General features: G+C 32.9%; 1 protein-coding gene and 2 long non-coding RNA genes across 3 annotated transcripts; all 3 read right to left on the bottom strand.

Annotated features, from left to right (window-relative positions):
- Positions 1 to 1,571: 1,571 nt before the first annotated feature.
- On the bottom strand, positions 1,572 to 4,443 carry LOC110720713 (S-adenosylmethionine decarboxylase proenzyme). Its single transcript, XM_021899764.1, has 3 exons — positions 4,206 to 4,443; positions 3,209 to 3,367; positions 1,572 to 3,113 (listed from the first exon to the last, which is right to left on the bottom strand). Exon 3 carries the CDS (start codon positions 2,923 to 2,925, stop codon positions 1,792 to 1,794), a length of 1,134 nt encoding a protein of 377 aa, XP_021755456.1. The 5' UTR covers positions 2,926 to 3,113; positions 3,209 to 3,367; positions 4,206 to 4,443; the 3' UTR covers positions 1,572 to 1,791.
- A 10,250-nt stretch (positions 4,444 to 14,693) lies between these two features.
- Positions 14,694 to 16,483, bottom strand: LOC110720700. The gene is made up of 2 exons (XR_002511348.1): positions 15,057 to 16,483; positions 14,694 to 14,921 (listed from the first exon to the last, which is right to left on the bottom strand). It is a non-coding gene; the product is annotated as an uncharacterized LOC110720700 (long non-coding RNA).
- A 2,226-nt stretch (positions 16,484 to 18,709) lies between these two features.
- LOC110720706 lies at positions 18,710 to 21,745 on the bottom strand. Its single transcript, XR_002511349.1, has 2 exons — positions 21,503 to 21,745; positions 18,710 to 19,180 (listed from the first exon to the last, which is right to left on the bottom strand). It is a non-coding gene; the product is annotated as an uncharacterized LOC110720706 (long non-coding RNA).
- Positions 21,746 to 22,797: the final 1,052 nt, after the last annotated feature.

The following is a 22,797-nucleotide window of genomic DNA, read 5'->3' as shown; positions in this document are numbered from 1 at the left end:
TTGTACTAGTCATATTTATTTGTTTAAGGCCAAAAATAAATAAAATTTTGATTCTCATTTATGACCCCAATTAGTTAAGACAAGAAACGTGTTCGAGTATATTTTGGCAACTATGGGGCTAGACCTGGCAAATGGGTCATTCGGGTCGGGTATGAGTCGGGTCATTTCGGGTCGGGTCAAGTTCGGGTCAAAAGGTTATCGGGTCACGTTCGGGTAGGTCGGGTTATTTCGGGTTTCGGGTTGATTACGGGTCGAGTGATAATCGGGTCGGGTCAGGTATCGGGTCAACACTTCAGGTCGAGTTTGGGTCGGGTCAGTTTTCGGGTTGGGTCAGTTCGGGTCGGGTCAATTTTCGGGTCAGGTAAACTTCTAGTCGAGTCATATTAGGGTAATTCATTAGGTTAAATTCAACTATGTATATATATATATATATATATATATATATATATATATATATATATATATATATATATATATATATACATATTTTTTATTTATTTTTTTTTTTTTGACTAAAAACTCACTATATTTATTAAGGCTATTTTTTTCATGGATTATAGTAATTGTTTGACTTTCATTAACCTTTTTTTTTTTTTTTTTTTTGTGTGTGTGTGTTTTTAGACTGAGAATCACTTTCAAGATCTCCTGAAACTAAGAGGGATGCTCAAACTAATTGAGTTATACCTCACTCTCTCATTAATCTTAGTTTTAATACGAACTCTGATTATCATTGTCATTGATCTTAGTTTTAATACATGCTCTGAGAGGGATGCTCTAACTAATTGAGTTATACCTCACTCTCTCATTGATCGGGTCACTATCTCATTGTTGTAATACATACTCTTATTATCAAAAATTTAACATTAATACATACTCTTATTTGTCATCGGGTCATAGGTAAAGGTAGCAACTATGATTACATTTAGGGGGCGTTTGGTTTGAAAAGTGGAAACGGAGTGGAAAGGAAACAAATAAGAGGGGGAAAAGGAATCATTTAGCTATTACCTTTTAATTTGTTTGGTTTAACCATAGAAAGGGTATTTGTTAAGAGGAGGGTAAGGTATTTGTTACCACAAGTTTTTGAGAGGTAACAAATAAGGGGTAATCATTACCCTTAGGTAATGGTAATTGTTACCATGTCTTCAAACCAAACACATAGTAACGGTATTGGTTTAATCGAATCCGTTTCCAATTAAAAAAATACACCAACCAAACTAAAAGCATGTTTGAATACGTTTTCAAATCTTTGAACTTTAATCAAAGGGAAAACAGACACTTTGGAGTTTTTTAAAAGTACGTTTTTAATTCTTTGAACCTTGTTCTTAGGAAAAACTGATGATTTTGAGCATTCTACAAAAGGGTTATTTGAGTATAATTTCAAACTTAAAATCGCAAATTTCCAATAAAAGGCTTTAACACATGAAATGGTTCAAAAGCAATAATCTGCAAATTATGGTCACATTTAGCACGACAAAAGTGCTTACCTTTCTCAACTGTACCAATATACATTGTAATTATTGTAACAGAGTAAAAATAATGAGTACCAAATTACTAACTAAGGTCTATAAGACTAATAATAGTAATAGTAATAATCATATAAAAGTCGAATGATATAATCCGAGTACACTTTTAAATGATGTTATGTTCCATAATTGGAACTACAAAGAAAAAAGCATCCGAAATGATAACAATGGTGAAGAAAAACACGACTACAGAATAACAGCCATCAGGATGAAGACCTGAATCTTATTGAATAAAAAAGATAACCACAAATACGAAATTGAAAAGGTACTAATAATCCTTTTCTTCTTCAATTATCTCCTCTTTCCAGCAGCATTTCAGAGCTGGCTTTGGCTTAGGGGCAAATCGAGTTGCCTTGCAGAACTTCTGGTAGAATACAGAAGAGTCGCCAAATCCGAGCTCCTCAATGCCTCCCTCTTCACGACTGTAACCGTTGACGTTAACGAAACAGTTGTGCTCCATAGAGTTAGCAGCAATCTCAGCATGAATAGCAATGCTAAACTCGCTTGGTTCAAAGCAAGCAAGAACCCTCTCCACCAGCTGGTTCAGATCAATCTTCTTAAGGTCATAACCCACAGCTTCAAAGCTAGCGTAACTGAAACCATCTTCAGGGGTAATGTGAATGGTGGAGATAGCAGATCCTTCAATAGCATTCATAGAGTAACCACAGGGTTCGAAATCAAAGTCACATATCTTTGAGTCTGGAAGAATTTTGCGAATTCCAGAGCTCTCTGTCATCACAGCAGCATTCGGCGATTGAGATTTGAAGAAGACAGAAGCCCTCTCCTTGTTAAGTCCGGTCATGCACATCTCAAGAGTATAAACAGGGGCATCAAAGCTGATCGTTTCAGCTGATGCAGAGTAAACATGCCATTTCTGGGGCTTTGCGGAATCCCCCATAACAAAAGCCTTGCTGCCGGCCGCAAGCTTACCAAAGTAACCATCAAGGACAGCCACTTCCTCAGAGAAGCTCCGGTGAGGGTAAGATTGGGCACCCGGGAAAATAAAACTGCCACGGGTGTAACGAACAGATTTCACGTCAAGGGAAAGGCTTTCAGCCAACTTCAAAATAGGTGGGATTGCACGGAGCAGCTTAGTAGTCCCACAAGTCTTAATGATGATCTTGTATGCGTACACAAAGAGGCTAGACTCAGAAAGAACGTAAGAGTCTACATCATCATTTGCAAGTGAATCAACAATGGTGCACTCAGCAGGGCCAAGAATCTCATCCAACTGTGCTTTAGCCAAAGCACGGAGACCCTTCCCTTCAGGATCGACAAAGATACTGGGCTCAAAGAACGAAATCTCTAGCCTCTTCTCAAACCCTTCGAAACCAATAGCAGAAATTGCCATTTCGTTGTTGTTAGTGTTGTTGTTGTTGTCTCCAGCCATGGGAACCGTCATGACTACGTATACTAGAAGAACGCCTTACAGTCGCAAAGAGGAAGTCGAAGTACACAGGAAAGAGGAAAACAGAAGAAGAAAGGGACTTAAAATCAAAAACAGCAATAACTAAAAAAAAAAAAAAATGACCACGTCTAGCGGTCGAGCGGAACACTAGTTAGGGAATATCAGGATGGTTTGCGAGCGCACTGCAAAACAGAAACAGAAACAGAAAAAACCCGTAAGTTCGCAGCGATTTCGTATAATCCATTGAATACAATTGAATGCAACAAAAGGAGCTTACGTTTGAGTAAGCAGCTGATCTGAATTTCTTGATTCCTCCCTTTGGTCGAACGTCTTCAATGCTGTAGGCGAGTGGAGCGGCGTATAACAAGGATTTACTACTACTACTACTAGAATCGTCTTTACCACCTTTAGATTCCATTAGAACATTCACTCTTCACTGATAAAACCCAGAAATTAAATGTTAGCATATAATCGGACTATAAATTCAAAAAAATACACAAACATGAACATAAATCTGATAAAAGCAAACATCAATTGCAGCACCAGAGTATATGGATTAGTGAGATTGTGAGAGATTAATATGCAAACATTATTCATGCAAATTAGAGAGATTAATAAGTTGCAAATTCATAAATATAATTCATGCAAATTGAAGAATTAAATTTGAAAATTCATACATGATAATTATCTTGAACAAATTTGAGGAAATTGTTGGTTGCCTGAATCTATATTCATTAATTCTAGTCAAATTTATACTGCAATTATTATTAACATAATAACAAAGAACTTGTCAAATCAAACGGCGGACAACGTCATATTGACAGCGATTTATCAAATTAAAACCGACTTGAAAAACTCAAACACGAAAATTGCGCAATCTCATATCGCTTTCTCAAATTAAAAACAATTTCTACGATTTCAGAATTTGACAAACCAATTGAAAACAATCTAATTAATCAGATCTATAGAGATGAAACGATAAAAAGAAAATTAACAAAACGATAAAAAAAAATTCTAAAAACGATAATCATCAAATCGCATGCATCATATTATCGATGTTAAAAACCCTAAAACAATTCTAATAAAATTGGAAAAAAAAAACAAAAATCTAGATCTAAAGAAACAATCAAAATAGAACTCGCATAATCATAACGAAACAATAAACATCATGAAAGATTGAACAGAATTACAAAAACAACAAAAGCAACAAAAACAATGAAATCAAATCAAGATATAAAAACAGAAAATAAATCGAAAGGAATTGAGAAACTTACAGATTAATGGAAAATCAAAGAATGAACCAAAATCAGTTCCCAGAACCACAAATCGGATTATCCAGAAAAACAAAGATTCCGAAATAATTACGAAATAATTGAACCCAAAAGAAAACCCTAGGAGAGAGAAACCAAGGCAAAAGTATATGATGAGAAGATGATTAAGAAATTGAGAAATGCGGCTTTTGGAAAATTGGCAGGCTTTCTTTTGCAATTGAGATAAGTAAGCAAGCAGGTTAGGTCTTTATATAAGGGAAAAGGAAGTGTAGACAGCTGTGAAAGGGTGAAAAGACGGTCATACCCTTGAGTTTCCGTGGAGGCTACTCAGCCGTGAGTTAGGGGTATAATTACGGAATTTATCCCCTATTTATTTTCCTGGATTTTTTGTGGCTCAACACGTTGCTTACATCTTATTGACTATGGGATTAGTGGCCCTCGTTGCTTCGCATGACTGTATAAGTCTTTTTTTTTTGGATTTTATTATCATTGGTAATTTTTTATTTTTTGGGTATAATGGTAATTAAATAAATATTGCCATAAACTTGTAGGATTCTCTAGAGGAATACGAGTACTTTTATTTTTAACCTTTGTTCAAGATTTATGAATACATGGGTCGGTCCATTGCTCATGTGACCCTGTCTTCATTCGCCATTATTTGATTATAATATTATCTATAAAAAAAAAATGAGTACTCCCAATTTTTGTATTTTAAACTTTATTTTTGGATTTATTGAAACTAGAGTATACCCGTGCAAAATGCACGGGTTTTGTACGGGATATATACTCCGTATTATATTAGAGAGATATTAAATAGGAAAAATTGACATGAATATTATGACCTTTGTCCGGTCCGCCATAAATAAAATCACCTTTTGATAATCCTCCAATAAAACGACATTTGCACATGATCTTCCATAAATGGGACGAAACTGGTTGGTAACCTGATTAATGGGTTGATATGACACGTGTCAATTTGTAATTGCTTAATTGTTTTTTTTTACAATTTTTTTAAATAAAATGATTTTAAATTACCAAAAAAAAATCCCCCATTCTCTAAACCTGGTGGTTTGGTATGGGCGGTGGCCTGATTTTTAGTTGCTTTGCACTGATTTTTGTTCTATTATTAGGCCCAAATTGATGCTTCTTGTGCGAGATGTTACGATGTTGTGGAGTTGATGGCCGGTGTTGTTAATGCGGTGGGTTGATGTTGTTGTTGGTCGGCGTTGTTGCGGGGTGATGGAGGAGTGCAAGGGCTGCTCTTGGTGGTGTTGCGGGGCTGCTTTGTTTGTGGCAATTGGGCTTGCAAGTGCGGCTGGTGGAGGTAGGTGGTGTGAACGGTGATTGGTAATGAGGGCGTGGATTATTGCGGCTGGGCAGTGATTGCTGCGGACTGGCAATTACTGTTGGTGAGGCTGGTGTTGCGGGGGGAGGGGGGGAAGTGAGGGAGCAGCGAGTGGAGTCAGTAGTGCGTGAGAGGGAGATGTGGGGCTGCAGTGGGCGGGGTTGCGGTGGGGTTGCTGCGAAGGGCTGGTGGCGATGCAAGCTGAGGTGGCTGATGGGGGATTGGTGCCCTGGTGGCGATGGTGGTGCTGAATGGGGAAGGGAGGAGGGTTTTTTTTCACAAGTTTTTTTTAAAATTTTTTTAAAAGAAATATGTTAAATTAAAATTAAAAAATTCTTTTATCAAAATATAAAAAATAAAAAATTCTAACCAATCGTAATGTGACACGTATCCTTCATTAACCTATTAAACAAGTTGCCGGGTTTTTATCCTATTTTTGGAAGATGATATGCAAAGGTCATTTTATTGGGGGATTATCAAAAGGTGATTTTATTTATGGCGAACCGAGCAAAGGTCATAATATTCCTGTCAATTTTTCCTATTAAATATTGTTTCACAAATATTACACCATATCCATTTTAGGAAAAAAATTATTTGTGTTTACACTATAAATACCTAAAATATCCTTGATTTTCAACACTTACATTTTATTTTGTGTTTACTATCTAGGCAACTTTGTATTTCTACCTTTTTCTCTCTCATTTTTTTGCACTACCAAAAAATTTGTGTCAATCTCTTATGGTGCAATAATAAAAAAACGGAGAAAGTATATAATATAAGAAAAAAATATATTTAAAATACGGGAAGTTGATTTTGATGTTAACTTAGACCTTATTTTTTTGAGCTGTTATTGTCTTTTGTGTACTTGTGGTTTGATTTGCTCTGTTGAAGCTATGCTACTGAGTATCAATAATCTGCGAACACTCGTTCTGGCTTGCTGACATTTCTCTCCTCTGTTGAAATCTGATGCTCTTTGCTCTACTTAAAAGAACATGGTCTTACTCTTACCGGTGGCCATGCAATGTGGCCAGCTATTATGGGATTTACTTTGTCAAAGTTATAGAGGTTACTCGTTCACTATTATAGGGGTTACTCGGTTAGTGTCATAAGGCTTATTCCTTCAATGCTCTAGGAGTTACTTTCATATTTTGCAAGCAGTTATTCGGCGAGGCCAGTCATGCAAAAAGTGTGCTGTATATTTTTTTGTGTTAATAATTAGAGAAGGATGTTGTTTAGAGGGTTGTCCCTAAAAAATGTATGTAATTGAAGAGTTGAGGATTTTGAGTGTTATGGTTAATTGTTGATAATAAAGAAATTGTATACCCGTGCTAATGCATGACATATATAATACTGCGTTCAAATAAAGAAAACACACACATACACAAGTGAAATCTTATTAGTAGTCCCTTGGAAAAATACGAAAGAAACAAAAAAAAGTGGTATGTGTAGTTATTGTTTTTTTTTTTTTTTTTAAAAAAAAGGTTTAAAAATCTAATATATATATAAAGTAAACATTTTTGGAGAGCATTGGGAGCGCCACATAAGCAAAGGTATATTTTTGACCAATTAAAAATTAGATTTCTATTTTATTTTAGAATTAAAAAATTCACTTGCCACCTACATAAAAGTGACAAATGAGATTTAAGAAATTTAGCCACATACGTAAAAAAACAACGAATAATGATTTATTAGGATTTAATTTATTTAAAAAACTAAAAATTATCTTTTAAAAAAAATCATCTTTAGATATAGGATTTATATATCTAAGATAATCTTTACAGTGTTTATAATAAGAAATAAAAATTATTCCTTAATTATAATTAAATTAAAATTTGTGATGCCTACCACTATAAATTGACGCATCCTACAACACCAATAAAATTTCATATCAATACAAAACCAAATCAAGCGAATTTTGTTTCAGTTGTGTCAGTTTTATGTCATCAATGGTTGCGTAATTCTTAGTTTAATTTTTAAAATCCATGTTTAAATGTAAATTTGTGATTATTGCTTACATTGTGTTTCTTTAGAATACTTAATGATTATATGTTTATTTTTTATTTACTGAATTTTGTTTTTACATGTAGATCTAATATAATCAGATAATTAAATTCGAGCAAAAATTATTTGAAAATCAAAGTACGAAGAGGTATTACATCTTTATAAATCGTTTACATTTATTAAATTTTTTATAATCCTTTTTAGTTTTTATTAATTAATTATATGATTAAAACAAATTTTATTGATTTAGGTAGCATAATCAAGTCATCAAATTAACTTAATTTTTATTTTTAATTACAGGGTGATTGCGTTCATGCCGCAATTAAAGCCAACTTTGTACAATTTCGTCCAAAATTAATTGAAAGAAAAGTTTACGCCATTAGATATTTTTCAATCGTTACAAATAAGAAGCAATATCGCAAGCATTGTTAGTGACAACAAAATAATGATTTAATTTTTTAAAATACTATTGTTCGGGCGATTGAGGACGATGAAAAAATTCCAATGAAAAATTAGATTAGTAATTTATTTTAGAATTAAAAAATTTACTCGCCACCTAAGCAAAAGTGACGAATAAGATTTATGAATTTTGACACATAGGTAAAAGGAACGAATTGAGAATAATTAAAATTTAAATTATTTTTAAAAACCAATAATTATCTTCTCTTAAATTTTTTTTTACCTAAGTAATAATTATCTTTTTTACATATATGGATGCAAATTTTTGATCGCAAATATATTTAATATTTCTCTAGCAAATACTAGATGTAAGCCTGTGCGATGCACGGTTTATAAATATTTCATTTTGTAAATTTTTTTTTTTTTGTAATTTCTTAATATTTTTTGTTTTATTTTCTATTCTATTATTTTAACATTAATTTAAGGTAAAATATTTTGTTAAGTTTTAAATTATTCTTATACAAATTTTACGTATATAGATTTGAATTTATAAATTGAAATAAATATTATCTCATTCATCGGATAGTTAGATAAAATCATTAAATCAAAATATATTTTTTAATTTCTAATTATTGTTAAAATAATATAAATCCTAATGTAAAAGATAATATAAAAGATAATTTTTTTTTCATAATTTAAATCTTAAATTACTATTTTTTGTTTTCAATTCTCAAATTTCATTTGTTAATTTTTTCTTAAATTGCGACTGAAAATTAAAATTCTAAATTAATATATAAATCTAATTTTTCATTGGTCGAAATATTATGTTTGCTTATGTGGCGTGCGATGCACGAATTTTTATATACATTTTGTATATAAATATTTTTTTTGGTTATCTCTTAATTTTTTTCTTGCATTATAAGTTTTAAAATTTTGTATGAAAGTATTATATCATCAGATATTTATATAAAACCATTAACATCAAATGATAATTTATATTTATTAAATATCAAAATATAATGTTTAGTTTTTAAAATAATATAAATCCTAATATGTAAAGATAATTTTTAGTTTTGTGACAAATAAAAATGATAAAATTTAGTGTTTTTAAATAATTAAAATCCGAATAAATTACTATTCGTCGTTTTTAACTATGTGGCAAAAATTTAAAATTTCATTCGTCACTTTTGTTTAGGTGGCCAGTGATTTTTTTAATTCTAAAATAAAATAGAAATCTAATTTTTAATTGGTCGAAAATATACCTTTGCTTATGTGGCGCGCCGAATGCTCTCTAAAAAAGCCTTTTTTTATTTATATAATATATTAATTAATTATAAAAGTTTTATTTTAATAATGTATTCATAGAGACGAATAAAACTAAATCTTATATGACTAATTCCCAATAAATTTTAATAGTTAAACGATTATAAATGAGACTAATATTTTAAACATAATGAGTTTATTAAATAAACGCATAGGCAAAAGACTTATTTTGATCAATAAAAAAACGAGATTTGTCATTTATTTTTTGAATTAAAAATTTAAATTGTCACATAAAATAGTTAAAACAACAAAAGATAACTTTAGCGTTAAAATTAAAAAATTATCTTATAATATTAGAAATTTTATCCATACATTTAGTGAATGATATTCATAAATATATAAAATTTAAATTAAATAAAATAATTTACTAGAACCGTGCATCGCACGGGCTTACATCTAGTAAATAATAAAGTATGGGATAAGGATGTGTAGTTATTTAATAATAACAATAATAATAATAATAATAATAATAATAATAATAATAATAATAATAATAATATATATATATAAAACCTAAATGCATGAGAGTTTAGCATTGGGGTTTTGGAGGATTCTCGTTAACTGACTCTGTAATTATATATTAGATAAATTATTATAAGTTGAACAAATTGTACTATACCAAAGTATAATTGTTAAAAAAAAAGGATAATTGTATTATAATGTCATTAAAAACCCTATTAGTTACTTTGTGGGTATGAATGTCACTCATTACGCTTTACCTTCAAAAAATTTAAGTTCAAAAGTAGTTAAGTTAAGGGTTCATTTAGCATCATTGTGTTTTTACATTTTTTTCATCATATAATAATGAATTTAAAATTAGTTAAAGTTATTAAAATTAGGTTAATTTTTAAATTACCACCCAAAAATGTAACCATTTTCGAACTAACCACCCGTTTAATTTTTAATTTTAAATTACCACCCATTAAATTAAATAAATGCTCAAATTACCACCCATTTCAAAAATCCATTGGATTTTTTTGTCCGTAGGCCCCACCTAACACTTATCTTGACCCTTTTGACTGATTTTTTCCTCGATGTTTCTCTTTAAAAACGCTCTCTATACTTTAATTCACATTTTCTTCACCAAATTCTACCAAATTTCAAAGTGAAAAATGTGAATTAAAGTTAGGAGAGCGTTTTTAAAGAGAAAAGTCGGGGAAAAAAAATCAGTCAAAAGGGTTAAAATAAACGTTAGGTGGGGCCCACAACCGGAAAATCCACCGGATTTTTGAAATGGGTGGTAATCTGAGCATTTATTTAATTTAAGAGGTGGTAATTTAAAATAAAAAATTAAACGGGTGGTTAGTTCGAAAATGGATACATTTTTTGGTGGTAATTTAAAAAATTTCCTTAAAATTATGATGATTTTGAAAAATGACAACATGAAAGGAGAAATACAAGTAATGAGTTAATGAAAACTAGGCGGAAAATTCACCTTATCTATTTAGCATTCATCTTTTCAGTTTACATTTTTTTTGTTGCAATATACTATTCACAATTACACGATATTAGTCAATCTAAGTAAGAGCGCTATTTTTCTCCCTTTATTCCTAAATGTTGGAAATCGAAAAACGATTATTACACAAAAAGGTAGATTTTTTTTCCCCAAAAATGGGTTTTTGTGTTAAAAATACAAGTGTTTGGTGATGAAGTTTTTTCTCATTTTTAAAATGTAGCCATTTTCAAAGCAAAGGATATCAAACAAAATGTGGAAGATGTTAATTTGAATTATGTTAATAGGAGAAATAGAAGTTTTAACAACTAATTGCGTTTTTTTTTGTCCCTACTCGTAAATATCAATTTTTCAAAATTTTTATTTATTGAGAATTGGAGATACCACCTCCGTTTTATATTATTTGCAACGGTTTAGCATAAAGTAGAGAGGAAAAATGTTTAATCGTTATAAATAATTTAAATAAAATAGTATTAATTATTCATATTGTGCATTAACAAACATAATAAAAGAAAAATATTATTATTATTTTTTAATCGTATATAACAAATCGTCTCATCCATTTTGATATGATTAAATTAATAAATGAATATCTATTGGATATATATGATTAAAAATACATAAAATGTAGTAATTATATACTGTATTCTAAAGGCTAGGCCGTCAATACAATCCGTATTTGTGTACAAGATTCAAGCTATACAATACAACTCTTTATGTGACATATCCATTTTTTACAATGTTTACACTGGATTCACCAATCCACATAATGTGGTAACGCGAATTAATTAGCTTGGGGACATATTAGGGAAGACTGGAAGAGGGATTGCGATGGTTGGGGACATGGAGTATGGTCCGATGGAGTTCAAGTAGGACCATGAATTGGTGTCCACAAGGATAGAAAACAGAATTAGATACTCCCTTGTGACCTTGTGTGGATGGGAAGATAATGATCACTGACCCAATTTTTTGTTTCGACTTTGGAGCTTTTAGGGACACACTCCTACGCAACAGATCCGCAGCATCACATTCTAATTCCCTCAAGCCAAGTAGAACAATAATATCTGCCGTGTCCACCAATCTCAAAATCAAAGTGATAAACAAGAACAAACATTTCACAAAGAAAAAAGAGCATAGCATAATCCTACAATTACTCCGTCTAGAACCAGGTGACAATGTGACACTCACTTCGTCAAAAGCGGAATAAGCATAAGCATGGTTCATATTTTAAAAATTTAAGGTGAAAATTTGCACTTATTTGTACCCGAATAACCCATTACTTTTTGTAAAATAACAGACAACTGCTAATACTTCTATATGTATGAGTTTTCAACTAAAACACGACTAAATGTTCACAAGTGGTCGTTCTTTAAACTTAAAGTCCCTTATCTAAACTTATTGTCCCTTCTTTAAGCTAGTCCAAAAGAGAAAGCTTCATCACTTACAAACTAAATGAGCAAGCTTAAAACACTTCATCAAATTCAGTGACTACACTTTCATTCTTAATTGGCCCATCACTGAATAAGCTTATTTAGCCGCACTTGAATTTATCAGTTCACTGACAAGGGCTAATGAGCTACAAGTAGCCGATGTAGGAGATAGATTAGTAAGCAATGAGAACAGAACTAGCATCATGATCACGATTGGTTCAAGCAGTGGCTCTCTTGCACCTTCAATCTAGATTAAGAATCTACTTTTTCTATAGGTTACAGTGTAATATTAGCTCGGATGATTTAACATTGGTTTAAAAAAAAAAAAAAAAAAACTAGACATCAAAGCATTACACAAGCATATCCTAATATCCACCTAGGAATCAGAGTGATGTAACATTATTTAACATAATAAATAAACTTAAATTATCTAACAATGATACATTGGTCCCCTTGTGAATGTCAAATTTGAATTACTACAATCTGATAGCAGAGCAGTAAATGGAAAGATTCAAAACTTGTACCTATGACTATAACAAATCACGATAACAAATCATTGACATATTCTAATCACATATCATCATATATCAGCTCTTTAAGTACACCCGACGTTTTTTTTAAAGCATGACATTCTGTAGGCATGTGTAAAAAAAAAAAAAAAAAAAAAAAAAAAAAAAAAAAAAACGTGTTTTTCTCCGTATCATTTTGAATATTTATATAGCATCATAAATAATATGTCGTTGATCTGATCTCAAATGTGTAACTTATGACGTAACCATAATATCTATTGTCTAATTTAGGCATCTACTAAGTACATCAATTAAGGCAAATAACATTTTTAAATGCAAGTATGCAACTACTTTAAATTAAATCAAAACTCACAATCATGTATGGTTTTAGAACCAACAGAAGATCAAGACATAATTGAGCAAATTTTTCTATAAGGCATTTCATCAAACATGTACCGTGTAAGTGTAAGCTTAATTCAACCTTTTAGATAAAACTAGTCCACCATTGCCAAGAAAAGTTTAAACCTTTAAAACCAAAATTAAAATTTTAATAAAACGAGAAACTTAGGAAAGTGAAAAATTAAGTATTTTCGAAATGACCAAAAAGTCACCGTATAAAAAAGAGGCAAACAATTTAAATTCCAAATTTGATAAAATAAAAACCCTAAATCTCAGTTATTCTTTCAAATTAGAGAGAAAATGTATGTCGTTGCAAAAGATGATACCTTCTTCAAGATCCTGTAAAAATTCTCTCTTTTTCTTTCTTTCATTTTTTTAATGTAGTCGGGTTTTGAGTACCACCCTCGAGACTTTATAAAAATGTTATGTGCCTAATATGTTATTTGTGTAATTGTAATTTGTAGTTCAGACCCAACTCAAGCTAAACAAGCAGTGCTGCGGTTGCCACCATTTCCCTTCTGATCAAAATCTTAGTTCAATTTGATATGTTAATCATGTTATGGTGAATTTGCTATATGTGTAAGAGCTTTTCCAAGAGTTTTTGCAATGCTATTTTTGTTGGTTTTTGAACTGATGTACAATTGATTGAATGGAGTGATGTGCTAATATAATTATGATTATATTATGAAATTCTTTATGATATGAAATGGAAATGTTATCATCTGTTAGTCTGATATCTGGCTTGTTTGGTGTTCGTTTTGTCATAATCAATTGAACTTCATAACATCACTCCTTCAGTCCCACATTAATTGCAAAAACGACACAAACATAGGAGTAGACACATATAAAACAATAGAGATATTGTAGGCTTTAAAACTTAAGGATAGAACCAATAGTATTAGACATTAACTTAATTACAATATAACAAATTCATTGCAATTTTACATCGTATAGAGTGAAATTCATCTCTTTTTCATACAAGGTATTTAAAAATTCAACTAATAATTTCTTACATACAAAAAAGCTTACTTAAATTTTACATTAAATCCAAAATTCCAAAGATCTCACACTACTTGTGACAGTCAAGAATCTCAAGATGGCTAGTGTAGGATGGAACAATTAAGTGTATGTTAAGAATTTAGCTAAATATTATAGCGAAAATGAGAAACCTACATTAGCCTCACTAACTAAATATTGTAATGAATTCTTAAATTTTGTCATCTTGATATTCTTGACTGTCACAAGTAATGTGAGATCTTTGGAATTTTTGATTTAATGTTAAATTTAAGTAAGCTTTTTTGTATGTAAGAACTTATTTGTTGAAATTTTTAACACCTTGTATTAAAAAGAGATGAATTTCACTCTATACGAGGTAAAATTGCAATGAATTTGTTATACTGTAACTAAGTTGATGTCTAATACTACTGGTTCTATCCTTAAGTTTTAAAGCCTACAATATCTCTATTGTTTATATGTGTTTACTCCAATGTTTGTGCCGTTGTTGCAATTAATTAGGGACGGAAGGAGTGATGTTATAAGTTCAATTGATTAGGACAAAACGAACACCAACCAAGTCAGATATCAATAACAGACTAACAGATGATAATATTTCCATTTTCATACCATAAAGAATTTCATAAAATAATCATAATTATATTAGCACATCACTCCATTCAATCAATTGTACATCAGTTCAAAAACCAACAAAAGTAGCATTTAAAAAAAAAAAAAAAAAAAAAAAACCCCTCTTACACATAGCAATGATTAACATCTCAAATTGAACTAAGATTTTGATCTCAAGGGAAATGGTGGCAACCGCAGCACTGCTTGTTCAGCTTGAGTTGGGTCTGAACTCCATAACTAAGAATTACAATTACATAAATAACTTGTTAGACACATAACATTTTTATAAAGTCTCGAGGGTGGTACTCAAGACTTGAGATCAAATCCTGACTACATTAAAAAATGAAAGAAAGAAAAAGAGAGAATTTTTACAGGATCTTGAAGAACCGGTTTGGTATCATCTTTTGCAACGACATAAGGAGGTTTTTCATTCTCCTTCTGCTTCTCCTTCTCTCTCTTCGCACCCACTTCCATTTTTTTCCTAATTTGCAAGAACAATTGGGATTTAGGGTTTTTGTTTTATCAAACTTGGAATTTGAATTGTTTGACTCTTTTTTATGCGCGACTTTTTGGTCATTTCGAAAGTACTTAATTTTTTACTTTCCTAAGTTTCTCGTTTTATTAAAAATTTTAATTTTGGTTTTAAAGGTTTAAACTTTTCTTGGCAATAGTGGACTAGTTGTATCTGAAATATTAAATTAAGCTTGCAAATACAACTAGTCCACCATGATTAAGAAAAGTTTAAACCTAAGTTTGCACGGTACATGTTTGATGAAATGCCTCATAGAAAAATTTGTTCAATTATGTCTTGATCTCTTGTTGCTTCTAAAATTATACATGATTTAATTTAAAATAGTTGCATACTTGCATTTAAAAATGTTATTTGCCTTAATTGATGTACTTAGTAGATGCCAAAATTAGACAATAGATACTATGTAGGGGTGAGCATGGGACCGGTATTCGTACAGTTAGTACTAACGGTTCGGGTACCCGATAACCAATATCACTAAAAGTGATATCCATAACCGGAACAAGTTTTGGCTCTTTTCATTTTCTACTCTGCTATCAGATTGTGTTAATTTAAATTTGACATTCACAACTCACAGGAAAAACAATGCATCATGGTTAAATGATTAAAGTTTATTTATCATGTCAAATAATGTTACATCACTCTGATTATTAGGAGGATATCAGGATATGCTTGTGCAATGTAATGCTTTGAGGTCTAGTTTTTTTTTTTTTTTTTACCAATGTTAAATCATCCAAGCTAATACTACACTGTAACCTGTAGAAAAAGAAGATACTTAATCTAGATTGAAGGTGCAAGAGAGCCACTGCTTGATCATGATACTATTTATGGTCTCAATGCTTATTAATTTATCTCCTACATCGGCTACTTGTAGCTCATTAGCCCCTGCTAACACTCTTAAGAATCAGGTCGATTTGCGACGGAAATGTTCCGACGAACATAATTTCGTCGAAAAATCCAAAATTTGCGACAAATTTAAATAATCCGTCGGAAATCTGTCAGAAATTTCCGACAGAATATAAATCCGTAGGAATATTTGTACTTTACGACGGAATATTCTGTCAAAAAGTTTAATTTTCAACGGAATTTCCGTCGAAATATTTATTTTGTTTAAAATAATTAAAATAAAAAACCTCCTTAACCCTAAATCGGAACCCACCTTTCTCATATAAGTTTTCCGCCCCTTTTAATCTTTCCCCTACTCTTTATCTCTCCCCCTTTTCTCTTTCCTCCTCTTCTTTCTCACTTTCTAGACTCTGCCTCCTACCCCTTCTCTTTCTCTCTCCTCTTTTCTTTCCTCTTTGTTTTCTTCTCTTTTCTTTCCCCTATTTTTCACTTTTCTCTTTCCTCCTCTTCTTTCTGGACTCCGCCTCTTTCCCCTCTTTTCTTTCTCTCTCTTCTTCTCTTTCCCCTCTGTTATCTTCTCTTACACATGGTTTTTTTCTCATGGTATCTTTCATCCAAATTGATGGATTTTACGGTCAAATTCGGCCATGAAAATTCTAGATCTAGAGATTTCATGGTCATCGAATTTGGTCATATCAACCAAATTCAAGGAGAAATTAACATCTTATTTCGGTGTTAAAGGTATGTTATATTGTATTTAATTTTCTTTCTTTTTTGTGGTTTATTTTATTTTATTTTTTTTATATGGGTTGTAATTGTGGCAATCGGCTGTAGTGATTGTGTTTTTTTTTTTTGTTAATTTTTGGTTTGTTGTTTTGTTTAGGGTTGTAGATCTGGGTTTGTTTTGGGCGATAGATCTGGATTTGGGTAAGTTAGGGTTAAGTGGGGTAGGTCTGGTTCTATTAAGGTGGGTTGGGAATCTAGTTGGAGTTCTAGTCGGTGGTGAAGTGGGTTACTAGTTTTGGTGGGTGGTGGGTTGTTTACAGGTTAGGTGGGTTGGTAGGGGTTAGTGTGTTTACGGGTTAAGGTTTGGGCGTCTGCTGGGGTGGTGGTGCAGGTCAGGTGGGCTGGTATGGGAATTTTTTTTTTGTTTTTTTAATAGCATAAATTTCCGACGGATTTACATTCCGTTGAAAATTTCCGACGGACTTTTCTGGACCGGAATATTTCTTTCGATGCATTATTACCGTTGGAAATGGTCGTTCGTATTTGCTACAAACGCTTTTCCGATGACAGTTTCCGATGGAATTCCATCATAGACACGTTTTTCGACGGAAAACACCTATTTTCTAGTAGTGCAATTGTCAATGAACTGATAAATTCAAGTGCGACTAAATAAGCTTATATAAGTTCAGTGATGGGCCAATTAAGAGTGAAACTGTAGTCACTGAATTTGGTGATATGATGAAAGTGTTTTAAGCTTGCTCATTTAGTTTGTAAGTTATGAAGCTTGTTCTTTTGGACTAGCTTAAAGAAGGGACAATAAGGGCTTGTTCTCATAGACTCAAAAATGAATATTTTATAAGAGAAGGTTATGAGCTGAAATGAACTTAGCTGAATTGAAAATAAATGTACGAGAACAGGCCCTAAGTTTAGATAAGGGACATTTAAGTTTAAAGAACGACCACTTGTGAACATTTAATCGTATACGTATATTAGTTGAAAACTCATATACATATAGAAGTATTAGCAGTTGTATGTGTAGACACTCATTTGTGTCTCCCCAAAACCAAAACCGGTGATGAGTACCTTTCACGTCGAATCATAATCGAATGAAGCGAAAGTGTGTAAAGTTTAGTGTTGCGGATAATTTTAATTTCTTTTCTCTTCTCTCTGTTTTTGAAAAATTATTTTAAGAAAACAACCAATCTAGCTTGTTTGGTCCATGATATGGGTCCAATAGTAGTGTAGTTGGATGGGGCTTGACAAGAGCTTTCCAACGATATATTATAAGCCCAATTCCGATGAATAATGAGGAAGTTATGGTCAATTTACTAAACTGGGCCCGGTTTGAGCCTTATGTACGGCCCAATGATCTAGAGGAGGGTCTAATATGATTTATCATTCCTAATGCAATTAGGAATGGTTTTAGTCTTCTAGATTCTTCTAGAAGGTTCTTTTCATTCCTAATTCAATTAGCATTGATAAATTGACTTTTCAGAGTTTTAATTAAAATCAAAGAGCATTTTTTTGAGGAAAATACAATTTTATCCTCCTGTGCGGCAATTTTTATCTGATTTTGAGAAAACGCGTAATTTTCCAAATCAGCGCCAAACGCCAGCTGTAGCGCCTGGCGCCAGCATTGCCGTTTGGCGCCAACAGCTAGCGTTGGCGCTGGTTCGTTTTGATGTGCGCCAGACTCTGTTTTTGATATTTTATCTTTTTGGCTGATTTTCCCTATAAATAACGTACTACCTCCGTTACATATTAGTTGCAACTTTCACCTTAGCAAAGAATATGGCCACAATGCTCTCAAAGAGAAACTAATGCAACAAGGAATCCCAGATACAAGTTCAAAAAAGGCAGCTTCAAAGGGGAAAAGTAATGTAAGAACAAGAGAACGCACAAGTAATGAAATGAACATGATTGACCTCATGATTGCAGAATCGCAAGCATCTAACCACATGACGCAACTAAGCTCAAGCCATCAGCATTTGCATCAACAAAGGTCGAACTCAACTCAACCTTCATCAAGTGCTCCTCTCCATTCTATAAGTTGTGCTGGCAAGAGACAAAAGACAAGATAGATTTGGTTTCCCTAATGTGTTGGTCTTATTCCCATGTATTTCCCTTATTCTTGTGGGTTTTGCATTTTATTAAACCTGGATGTTTTTAGGATTACAGTTTTAGTAGTGATAACTACTGTGTTTTTGGACTATTTTCACTGGTATAATGGATAATATGATGAACCAAACAGATTTTTATGATTTTTTTTGGATTGCTACTGTCTAAAATTTCAGATATGTTTTTTCTGTATTGCAGATACTCTACGGACTCTGTACTATATAAGGTTTTTGTAGTCCTGTTTTGCAACTGGTTTTATAAAATATCAAACCCGATCCTGCATAAACAAAATTGTTGTATAAATCCAGGCATCAACTACTACCCTTTCTTGCAACTGTAACTTATGAATCATGGCAACTGGCATTCTAATCATAAACAATACAAAGTAATAGATAATGAGATATATGCTCTAGAAGTTCCATGTAGGATTCCATCTTAGCATATTATATATGTTCTTGTTCTTTAATATAAAAGAATACAAAAAATCACATCATCATCAAAAAAAGGTGCTGAATTTTTTTAGATTGCTACTGTCATGTTTTACAAATTTTTTTTGGATTACATTTCAGAGATAAAAAATCACTTCATCAAAAATGAGAGACAAACAATACAAACATAACTACTGTGTTTTTGGATTGCTATTTTCATGTTTTACAAATTTTTTTGGATTACATTTGAGTCGATTTGACATCGGAGAATGACGATACGGTGAATATGGGGCTGAATTTTAGGGGTTTGCGGGGGATTTTTTTTTGGGTTTTAACGGGGAACGTTGCGGGTTAGAAATTGGTTGAGATTGTTTGCTAATTCATTCTTGCATAATTCAGATTTTAATTAGAGATAAGTTGATTGAGAAAGTTTAGAGAAAAAGAGTTCAGTTTGGAGAAGAAAAAGAAAGAAGCTATGGAAGATCGTGAGTTTGGGGGGAAAAACAACTAAATTTATCTTATAAAGTTATAACTAAATTATAAAGTTATATTATAATAACTTTTTTTTTTTTTAAAGTAAAAAAAAAAAAGATTGCTAACCATAGTTAATAGTAGGGATGTCAGTGGGGCGGGTCAAGTAGGAGACCCGCCCCATCCCCGCCCCAATGGGTCTCGGTTTGGCAAGTGGTGGGGCGGGGATGGGGATAAAAACCATACCTGCCATGGGTGATGGGGCGGGGTGGATTTTAAGTTGTACCCGCCCCACCCGCCCCACTTTGTACCCGCCCCATCCCCACCTCATACCCAGATCTATATATCTTTTAATGCAAAATTACATACTTTTATTCTATTTATAAAATAATTACATGAAATACAATATTAATTTTAGTACGACACTTATATTATAACACAAAAATGTTTATAAAATGTTTTATTTTATAATTCGTATTAATTATGTAAGATTGTGTATTTGAGGTACGGATATTAGGTGGATCCTTGGTGGGGATTAGGCGGGTCTTTGGTGGGAATTAGGTGGGGATGGATATCCAAGTGGGGGGTGGGGCGGGGATGGTTTTGGAGTTGTACTCGGTGGGGCGGGGATGAGGATGAAAATTGGACCCGTCGTGGGGATGGGGATGAAAATATTAGGTGGGGATGGGATGGGAAGGCCAACATCCGCCCCGCCCCGCCCCATTGACATCCCTAAGTTAATAGTCTATTTAAAAGTGTTTTAACATTAACTTAATAAATGGTTAAAAGTAATTAAGTTACTTAAACTTGTGGGCACCGTGTAGAAGTTTGGATTTAAAAAGGTACAACATAGAAAACGCGATAATTTGAGGGAACCATGTAGAAAAACCCTAATTAATAATCTTGTTTAGGGTTAATGTGATTATAATTCAAGTGATCGCCAATAATATATTTGTTTGTGCATTAATATAAGCATATTATTAGGGCAGGTTCAATCTCTTTTTGGTTGGATTTGTACCTTAATCCCCGAACGCTTATTTGGTTCAAGATCTTATGGAGTTGACGATACAAGAGATGACGTCACCGTACTTTAGTGTATAATCACAGTGGGGTTCAAATTTGGGAATAATGCTTTGAAATTTTCTCTACAGTATGTTATTTTACAAAAAGTATTGAGTTATTTGGGTATAAGTGCAAATTTTCACCTTAACTTTTTTTAAAAAGAACCATGTTTATGCTTATTCCGCTTTTGATGGAGTGTCTCATTATGACAGAGATTTATCAAATTGTTGAAAAACTCAAACACGAAAATCGCGCAATCTCATATCGCTTTCTCAAATTTAAAACAACTTCAAAACGATAACACGAAAATCGCAGAAATTTAACGATTTCAGAATTAGAAAACCAATTAAAAACAACCTAATTCATCAGATCTAAAGAGATAAACGATAAATTTAAAACCACAATCATAATTATCAAAACAATAATCAAATCGCATGCATCATATTATCGATGTTAAAAATAAAAAAAAATCGGAAAAAAAAAAACCCAAAATCTGGATCTAAATCAAACAATCAAAATAGCAATCGCATAATCATAACGAAACAATAAGCATCATCAAAGATTCAAAAAAAAAAACAATAAAATCAAATCATAATGATAAAAACAGAAAATAAAACGAAAAGATTTGAGAAACTTACAGATAATTGGAAGATGAAAGAATGAACCAAAATCAGTTCCCAGAACCACAAATCGGATTATCCAGAAAAACAAAGATTCCGAAATAATTACGAATGACTGTATAACTCTTTTATTAACTATGGGATTTGTACTTTTTTTTTTAATTTTTTTTTTTTTTTTTACCGTTGTTCAAGATTCATGTATGATGGCCATGGGTAGGTCCATTGCTCATGTCTTTATTCGCCATTATTTATTTATTTATTATTAATATGAAGTACTAGGTGATTAGGGGATTTTTCCCACCAATCACCATCTGACAAGTGGACCAATCAGGTTCCGCCATGTGTCCGTCACATGGGCCAATAGGAGTCTGCCACGTGTCAAGCAATGATCCGTCCACTATGGACCAATTACGACACGACACGTGTCCTTCCCATGACACCTGGGATAACCGGTCACCTAGGCCCAACTTCCGAGGGAAGTCCAATCAGCCCAAGGTTAACCTAAACCTAGATTGGCACGTTTCCCGAGGTTATAAATACCTCCCTTAATCCTCATTAAGGGGGATTACGCAAAAAAACGCAGATTACACACCTTAAACACTCTCACCTAGAGAGACCCAATCACTTTAATTTCCGCATTAATCACTCCTTAATCAAGTACTAACTTGACCGTCGGAGGCGGATCTCCAATCATCCGGAGCATCCGTTTGTTTTGCAGGTACAGGCGTCCGGTTCCAGTCTCGGAATTGTAACTCTCCCGCAGGACATCAGAAAACCCCGAAACATTTTGGCGCCGTCTGTGGGGAGAGTACTTCTGAGATGGCATCCACGTTTGTACCGGCTCCTGAAGAGAGACGTCCCCTGGACGACCCTCTAGTTCAGTCGGACCACGATACTGAGAATGAATTTGAAGTTGAAGCTCACACAGCTTCAGACGGGACCCTAAGGGCCCGACGTACCCGTCATACCGAAAGGAGGGAACGAGAACATCTTCAAACTGGAAGCGAGCCAGCAGGCGCACCGCCTGTTCGGCAGCAACCGACTGATGGGTCTGCTCCCATCACAAGGAGCGAACTCATGACCTTCATGAGGGACTTCAAGGGAGAAATTCAAGAGTTGATCAACAAGAAGCCGCCTGCTCTGGACAAGGAGCAGTCGGCTAAGAAACCCTCCACTTCACGGAAGAGGAAGCCAGTTCAAGGGCGAGAGGCGACCCCTCATCCTAAATCTAGGAAGTGGGAGCCACCTGCCCTTGATTTCACAAAATACCGTTTTCCTAATCCAGGAAATAGGAAACCTGTTCGTCATATTCA

The sequence above is a fragment of the Chenopodium quinoa genome, unplaced genomic scaffold (genome assembly GCF_001683475.1).
Source record: "Chenopodium quinoa cultivar QQ74 unplaced genomic scaffold, ASM168347v1, whole genome shotgun sequence".
Taxonomy (NCBI): Eukaryota; Viridiplantae; Streptophyta; class Magnoliopsida; order Caryophyllales; family Amaranthaceae; genus Chenopodium; species Chenopodium quinoa.
Note: the sequence above shows the minus strand (reverse complement) of the source record. Positions and strands in the feature narration are given on the sequence as shown.

Excerpts from the sequence above, each read along its gene's own strand:
- LOC110720713 (XM_021899764.1), bottom strand. The coding sequence starts at position 2,925 with ATGACGGTTCCCATGGCTGGAGACAACAACAACAACACTAACAACAAC.